The following is an 8,563-nucleotide window of genomic DNA, read 5'->3' as shown; positions in this document are numbered from 1 at the left end:
CGGCAGGCCCCTGCGCTCCGTCCTGACCGGCTCAATGCGACCCCTGCGCTCCGCCCCGCCCGGCTCCCGCTTGCGCGCCCCGGCAGGTCGGGTCCGCCTGTGCCGGCGCCTCGCGCATCTTCTGCGCTCCTCGCCGTCATCCCAGTCGTCCCCGCGCTCCGGTTCTCGCCTAGCTGCGATCTCCTCGCTGCGCTGGACTCGCCCGCGCACGCACACACCCGCAGCCGCCCTGCACATACTCCGTCCTGCGCTCGCGCGCATCGCCGTAGCTGCGCCCGAGCCGAGCCATGCTCGCGCTCGAGCACTGCCCTGCACCGCCTTGCTTGCGTCGTCGTTCTGGCGGCAGCGCGAGGTCGGGGCGTCGTCGTGCGGCAACACCGCCGAGGCACGCCAGCGCACCACCGCCCGTCTCCTCGCGCTTGCCGAGGAGGTCGTCGACGCCGCCGCGCTCAACATGCTCGTGGGGGGCACAGCGAGTGGAAAATTTTGCCCCCCCTCCCAGGCCAAAAATTTCGCCGGCAGCCCCCAAGCGGCAAAAAATATGCCTCCTGGGGGGGCAACGGCTGGAGATGCTTTTAGAGCCACGCTAGGCGCCGGCCGGCCGGCCCAATTTTCGGCCGGCTGCCTAGCAGTCGTTCGATATGAGAGTACATGGGCTGTTGGATCTCAGTTGTCTTCTCTTTTTCCTTTCCCCATCCTCCTTCGTCTCTAGCACGCACATAGGGGTAGCAAACCGTCGACCAGACGAACGACCTCGAAGCACCGCCGGCTCGCACCGCTCGCTGTCGCGGCTCGCCAGTTGGACCACTGGTGCCCCATGGCCCGCCCCTCTTATGCAGCAAATCGGACCCAGCAAAATAAATCAGCCCGCCCGTCCGTGGAGTTTGTCATCTCTACAGCTGCAGCTCCGCCGTGAAGCCATCGCAGTAGTCGGTTGCATCAATGGCGAGGTGTCGGTTCCAGCTTTTTGTCGCTGGTCTCTGGTTGAAGCTTTTCGAAAGTAGGGTTGAAGCTTTTTCATCTCAACACTTGCAACTTTTTCGTTGTGTACTCACGAAGTTGAAGCTTCTTTTTATTTCGTAGTGATATGATGAAACTTCTCTATTTCGTTGGTTGAAGCTTTTTCAAATATGGTTTGATCTTTCGCATGAACGGTTGTAGTTTTTTTCAGTTGCACATGTGATCCATCGAAACTTTTTTAAACTACGGTTGAAGCTTTCATATGGACAATTGTAGCTTTTTCCAGTGCACAGTGTCCGGTTGAAGCTTTATATACCGTGGGTTGAAGCTTTCGAATCAAACGGTTGTAGCTTTTTGGGTCCTCGGTTGCAGGATCCATGGAGAAGCAAAGCTTTTAGGTTCATTTTGGGAGGAGATGGTTGTAGCAGTGGGGGAGGAGGCCGCGCCGCCATGGTTATGGCATTTCCAGTGGCGAAAGGGACCGGTAGCCATGGGCAGTGGAAGAAGTGGGCGTGGACGCTGAGGTTGGAGGTAGGGGACCTACACAGGTTTAGGGCTAGCCGGCGACGCGGTCTAAAGGAGTAAGATGAGCTGCTGAGAGAGAGAGAAGAGGATCGGGAGAAACAAGACGAGGAGTGGAGAGAAGGGGGTCGGGAGGAAGAAGACAAGGAGTGGAGAGAAGGGGGTCGGGAGGAAGAAGACAAAGAAAGAAAAAAGATAAGCCCCCGGAAAAAAAAGATAGTGCACGGGGTGAGATGTACGATAGCCTTTCTTTTTTTAACTAGATGTACGATGAGTAACGCTACATCGACGGAAGATTACGTGGGTGATACTGATTTGTCAAGTTGTGATTGAATTAAGTGGGGAGGGACGGGCCCCACCCAGGTGAAAATCAGGAGGGGCGGAGAGATTATTAGGAAAGGGCCTGTAAAACTCCCGTAAGAGGCCCGTACGTTTAGCATTTTTGATGTACGACAGGCTTGATCGCCAGGCAACCGGTCGGCCGGGCACAAACGTTTGCCTATCTCTTGTGGGGACGACACACGTGGCACCCAACCCAGGAACGCATCGAGAATGCAGTTACGCGCCACCACTGACCACTGCCCATGGCGATAAGGCTATTACCACGAGGAAGTGGGAGAGCAGCTCGTCGTCTCCTGCCAATCCACCGGCGGCGCGCATGGCCGCCTTGCTCCACGTAGCGGCTCTCCAGCCCGCCCCTTACCCTCATCACCAACGGATGCACAGCCTATCCACCACTTCCATCCTTTCCCCGCCTCACGCCGCACCGTCCAAGCGACGACGAGCCACAGCCCGGCGGCCACACGCAGCCGGCAACGGCAGCGGCGTCGGCACACCAGCCGCGGACAGCACAAGCAACAAGAAGCCGAGCCGCAAGGAGAAGCAGCGGCAGCAGCAGCGGGTGCGCGAGCGGGAGGAGCAGCAGCAGCTGCTGCTCCTGAAGGAGTCGCTCGTGGAGCCCGCCCGCGAGGAGGAGGACGGCGGCGGCCGCGGCGACGACGAGCTGCCGCAGGTGGTGTTCGACCGCATCCTCCGGCGGATCCTGTTCACGGTGGGCGTCCCGATGGCGTCGGGCGTGGCGCTCCTCAACGTGTACGACGCGCTCAAGCGCGGGGGCGGGGCCGAGGTGCCGTCGTGGGTGCAGCTGCTCACCATCCTCCTCTCCTTCGGCACGTCGGCGCTCGGCATCGCCTACGGGACGCTGTCGGCGAGCTGGGACCCGGAGAAGGAAGGCTCGCTGCTCGGCGTCGACGAGGCCCGGACCAACTGGCCGGAGCTGTGGAAGGAGGAGATCGACAAGGATAACAAGTAGTAACTGTAAATAGACTAGATATTTTCTCCACTGGAAATAGCACTACGCTTGTTGTCGACACTTGATACTCGTACAGGCTACAGCAGTGAAACTATGAAACAATTCGCAGTGGCTATGCAAGGTCTCTGCAATAGGTAGAATGGCCAAAACTGAACACTTGGCAGGAAAAAAGAGAAAACTGAGTGAACCCCCAGGCCAGCCAGAATACAACACTGATGAGTCAGTTGCTCTCGTTCTCCTAAAGCAGATGGATGGGTCATTTTGATCAATCGAGCCACCTGGTGACGCCATCTTCTTCACTCACCGCTGCGAGGATCTCGATATAGACCTCCAATACAGCCTGCAGACAATTTTAACTACCATCAGGAAACAAGATACTACCAACAGAACTGTTTTTTCGAGTTAGTCATGGCAGTGGAAATTCCTAGTCCAGAACATTAACGGGTCCTGTTTTGTGATGAAAATAAAGATTCGCTATTACCATTGGCGGGGACAGATGTGCATCTTAACTCTTAAATATTGTTGTTATGTGCATAAATTGGTGATAGATAAACGGGCATACCAAAGGATTCCTGTGGTTGATCAGTTTGCAGCATTCCAGTAAAGACCCTTCCAGCGTCCAGCTCTCCCAAACATCGAAAGCATGATTGGCAAATACGAGCTCCGCCTTCTTATTAACCTGAAAACAAGTTTAAAAGGGAGTTAAATATTATACAGGGATCATGGAATGTAAGAACAAATCAGTGATTCTATTCATAAACTTCTCGAAGCTCCTGCAATGGAATCGAGCCTGGAGCAAGCACTTCACAACTATTCAAAGTAATAAATTCTCAACGACAAGAAGAAGATCAAACGGAAGAGTAGTACGAGATACACTAGTAGTACTTAATCTTAAACATATCGTGGAATCAAGTTGGTAATTTTCAACACGGAACAAAAAAATGGGATAATGTGTAAAGCACAAAAAATTGACCATAGATGTCATTGCATCTAAAAATCACCAAGAGATTCATGCAGAGAAGAACACCGGTGCATAATCTTTTAACTTTACTACTAGTACTATATTCACCTCTCACCATATCTTCAGGGAACGAGTACTAACTGAAAAGGGTGTTATTACCTGCAATAGTTTGCCCCCAGCAACAAAAGATCGCAATCCCATCGTATCCTGAAAGGTGTAAATCCTATCATAAGTACATGTGTGTGTAGTTGTACAAAAAAAATACCTGACAGGTTAGGAAACAGCATAGAAACAAGAGGGAGAGGGAGAGAGACAGAGGAAACCCGACTACCACCTTGTTTTTAAATGTGATTAGGAACTGAGCAGCAGGATCCCTCTTTGTAGCATTTGACACAACATCAAGATACCAGCCACCACCAGCAACTCTTTCTCTTGAAACATGAAAACCCGAATTATCTCTTGACCTTAGGGCAACGACAAAGCCATCTTTAAGCCTCTCAGGAGGCTTTCTACCAAGCCCTGCAGGCAACTTATGTTCAGAAATTATTTCCATTGGAGATTCAGCAGAAGACCTGAGCTTATTTTTGGACTCCTCGGGGGAAGCAAATCGTGAACTGGAACTTAACACTTGGTCCCGGCCACTCATCACAGTATCATCATCTCTTCGTGAAGAATAATTACTTCCACTCTCCACAGTTGACAATTCATCCATTTTCTGTTGTGATCTGCGGCGCGCAGGTCTCTTTTTCCCTTTCTTTCCAGATCTGCTACGTCTTCCTTCTGATCTTAAGCCAATACTTTGGGACTGCCCTGAAGCTTCAGGAACTTCAGGCTTGGAGATGGCTCTTCTCTTGTCACACTCTAGAGTTAGTCGGCTTTCATCTGTCTGCTGTTCACCATCGCAGCCCCGCAAAGAGTGTTCATTTGCCTGTTTATATAGCTGATCATCTTCACATCCAACATCACTTATTGCTTCATCTTCATCAGAAATAGCATTGTTTGGAACAATGCCATCAAAGAAAAAGGATTGTAATATTGTGATTGCTTTCTCTCTGATTTCCATCCACACTTCTTCACTGTAGTCTGCACTTCGAGGAAGAATTAACACGTTCGGCATCTCGTGTACCTATTATTGAAAGAAAAAAATGTAGTTAGTGCTTAAACATTCATTTTCCTTGCGGTAAAACATGCTCTTATCTTGACGAAGTTCATAGTATAGTGACCATAGTCCATACGTAGGGCAAAAGAACTAAAGATTGCATCAGTTGTGTATCTCTTGGAACCAGTAGGCAGGTCTATTAGCTAGCTGTATAGTCTATACCTCTAGAAGAAAGTTTCCTACATATACATCACTTGCACTATCTTCCCTATCCTCACTGACGTATGTGGTTATGTTAACAAGGAGCACCTTCTGCAATTGGTGAACTGGACACTGTAATACAGTGTCACGACATATCCTAGCAGAACTGAATCTTCCCATGGGAAAGAAACTGAAACTCAAAGAAGGCTTACTGGAAAGAAACTGAATCTCAAATAAGGTGTACTGAAAAGAACAGATTATTCTATAGGAACATATTTGGCTGTTTTTCATTTCAAACAGCCCTTTGGACAAAATTCAATTGTAGCCAGATCTAAGTTTCATCATACCCATGCTTCCATCCATTGTGGGCCTTCAGCGCCGTCCAATGCACATCCAGCAATAGTGCCATCGAGCAAGAGTTGTTTGAGTGCACAGTCATCTATCAGCTGGCAGCTACTGGTATTGACTATGAAAGCTCCTGCAGGGCTCAAAAGATAGTCAATCAGAGCGTGCTATACTATGAACTAAGAAAACCAGTAAGCCTGTCAAGGCCAAATACAAGGGGAAACAGAAATAGGAAAATAGGAAGCAACTATCTTACCAGGTTTTATGTGTTGCAGACGCTCGGCACTAATTATGTTTGTTGTATCATTTGTTAACGCACAGTGAAGTGAAACAAGGTCACTTGCTGCCAATAAATCATTGAGAGTATCCATTCTTCTGGCAGAAGAAGGAAATACAATGGAAGGCCGCTTTGTTTTGCCCGCACCCTTCACAAAATGTTTAACAGTTGGAAATCAGTGTGGTGCTTTAACTCTGGTACATACTTACATGGGGTACAATATATTGTATGAAGAAACATAACAACAGCTGAGAAATTCCTTGTGTAGATACTAATTCCGCCATAAAACATAAATTTATTTTCATTTGGTCATACTAACATAAACTAATTGTCAGATAGCTTGTTGTGAAAAATGATAAATTGAGTTTTTAGCTCTCAAGACAAGATGATCAGATCACTCCTAAAAGGGCATACAGAATATCAAGAAAATTCAGACTGCGGGATCATCTTTACTGATACTTATATTGAGGAGTTGCTTTAGCATACAAATATAAGTCATCACTAGCAGGAGGGTAGAAGACACTAAATGCCAGAAATTTGATTACATATATATTATATGAAACAAATGCTGGAAGTTAGCGAACAATTAGTTACTATGAAGTGTTCAAAACCACCCAAACTAGCAACGAACAAGAACCATAGAAGTAGAACAATGCTAGAGCTACAAAATTAACAGCAGAAAAGTAAGCTAACAAAACAATTTAACTGTAAAAACCTAGCAGTGTAGATCAGAGGTTTATAAGCGCAGAAATAGCGGATCCGGCACCTCGTAGAGCGGATCGAAGTAGAGCACGCTCATGCGGAAGGCGAGGCTGCGGGTGGCGAGACATCGCGCGGCGGCGTTGACGCCGACGATGCCTAGCACGAGCCCACGGCAGCGCCGCATGCCGCGGCACAGCGGCTGGACGGAGCCGAGCCACCCGGCGGACGGCGTGGAGGAGGACGCGTGCCCGGACAGCAGGTGGGTGCGGCGGAGGAGGCCGAGGAAGAGCGCCATGACGGTGTCCGCGATCTCCTCGGCGCGGTTGGCGTCGACGTGGACGAGGCGGAGGCCGAGCTCCGCGGCCGCTGCGGCGTCCGCGGCGCGGTCGGGGGATCCCAAGCAGAGCAGCAGCTGCCACGGCCGGAGCCGGCGCTGCGCGGCGCGCGGCAGGAAGGCGAGCGAGGTGAGGAGCACGGCCGCGGCGGCCTCGACGTGGCCCGAGGCGAGCGCGGAGAGCGGCGCGTGCTCCACGGCCGCCGCGCCGGCCAGCGCGTCCCGCTCCACCGAGGGGTCCTCGAGGCAGTTCAGCGTCACCACCAGCGGCTGCCCGCCGCCGCCGCCGGCGGCGGCGGCGGCGGCCGGCACGGAATGGGCCGGGCTGCGCAACATGTTAGGGCCGACTCCGCTGCAGAGTTGCTCGCTTGTCGGATCAGAACGTGGAGCAGAGGACACTCCGCTACAGTCTACAGCAACGAGGCGCGGTCTCTGGGTGTTTTGGATTTTGGTGCTCCGAGTCGCGAACTCGCGATCTGCACGGCTAAACGCACGAGCAGAGATGAGTGAGGGAATGCGCTTGCTCGTCAACGGTCTGGGCTGTGCACGGGGATCGCTGCTATGAAAAAACTCAATACGCAAGTGACAGCATTGGCCATTCGGGTTGGATAACATGCTTCCACCCCAAAAAAGGCAGATAATAATGCCGTCGATGGATTCAAGAGTAAAAATATTTGGTAGTTTTAGCCTAAAAAAAAGGATTTCCTTTAGAATTTTGTATATTTGTTGTTTGAGAAAAGTCTGAAATCAACCTTGAATTCGTACGCGAAGTTTGAATCAAACCTTAACCTTAAAATTCCTGAAACTGGCACCCTGTCCTTTCTAATCCTGACCGATTTTTACAGAAAGCTCGTTTGGGCTTCAGGATTGCTTACGTGACGCACGCACAAGGAAGAATTCAGCATTATTCTTGCCTGCACTAGAGCTTGATGGTGACATAGTGCTCAACGTTGGTCACCTCCTGGTGCTCGACACTTTTATATTGCCGTTAGGGAGAAGCGCGGGGGGCGGGGGGACGGGCAGAGATGCGCCGGTACGAGCACCTACAGCCCTCGGCAGTCGGCATGCTACTGAAGCATGGTGACTGCCCTTCCGTCGGAGTGGACATTGAGCCAAACACCATGTGTACCAAATAAACCACCAATCCAGCATTGAGGCATTGAGCTAGTAGTTCTTGGCGAAAGACAAGGTGGGGAGATGGAATTTGAGGCAATGACACAGCTCTCAAAGCCCGCCGATGACTCAAGGGTGGAACCGAGCTGTGGAGCTCATCTCCACCTTCTCCTACACTCTCGATGACTCGAGGGTGGAACCAAGCTGCTCATTTATACTCGGAGGAGTCTAGCGCACCATGACGTTGGAGCAGTTCTGCAGTGCCTTCGGTTTCGAGAACCAAGGAGTTCTCAACACCAGGGGCACGCCGGTTGCTGACGCGTTGGGTTCATGGGAACTCATCTCCGTCAAGGATGAACATGACCTCTCCGGAAAGAAGGTATCGAGCATCCGAAACCCCGTCATTCGCTACTTCATGATTTTCCTTGCCAACACTATTTTTTGGTAGGGAGAACATAGGGGGCATGTCGAGCTATGACATGTGTGTGCTGCACACAGCATTCCACCCCAATTATATCCCCAAGCCTAACTTGAGAGCTTTTCTTATGCACCACCTCTGTAGGCAGCACAAGCAACCGAGGGGAACTATTGTTGTGGGAGGCATACTGACTTAGCTTGCCGAGCACTTCGGCCTTGATATTGATGCTATGCAGCACGTCCCAGGATCTACGGCACTCAACCGTACGATTATGACATACACTCACTTCATTGGGCCTATGCAAGGGGAGCATTGCTAC

The 8,563-nt window shown here is 51.0% G+C and overlaps 2 protein-coding genes across 2 annotated transcripts; one reads left to right on the top strand and one right to left on the bottom strand.

Moving 5' to 3' along the window:
• Window positions 1-1,991: 1,991 nt before the first annotated feature.
• Window positions 1,992-2,854, top strand: LOC123181411 (uncharacterized protein PAM68-like). Its single transcript, XM_044593673.1, has one exon. It carries the CDS (start codon window positions 2,141-2,143, stop codon window positions 2,792-2,794), a length of 654 nt encoding a protein of 217 aa, XP_044449608.1. The 5' UTR covers window positions 1,992-2,140; the 3' UTR covers window positions 2,795-2,854.
• LOC123181410 (C-terminal binding protein AN) lies at window positions 2,795-7,193 on the bottom strand. Its single transcript, XM_044593672.1, has 7 exons — window positions 6,444-7,193; window positions 5,657-5,825; window positions 5,403-5,533; window positions 4,090-4,881; window positions 3,915-3,962; window positions 3,357-3,473; window positions 2,795-3,134 (listed from the first exon to the last, which is right to left on the bottom strand). The coding sequence occupies exons 1-7, from the start codon at window positions 7,047-7,049 to the stop codon at window positions 3,060-3,062; spliced, it is 1,938 nt and encodes a 645-aa protein (XP_044449607.1). The 5' UTR covers window positions 7,050-7,193; the 3' UTR covers window positions 2,795-3,059.
• Window positions 7,194-8,563: the final 1,370 nt, after the last annotated feature.

Source organism: Triticum aestivum, chromosome 1D (genome assembly GCF_018294505.1).
Source record: "Triticum aestivum cultivar Chinese Spring chromosome 1D, IWGSC CS RefSeq v2.1, whole genome shotgun sequence".
NCBI classification, from domain to species: domain Eukaryota; kingdom Viridiplantae; phylum Streptophyta; class Magnoliopsida; order Poales; family Poaceae; genus Triticum; species Triticum aestivum.
This window is presented reverse-complemented; position numbering and strand designations above follow the sequence as displayed.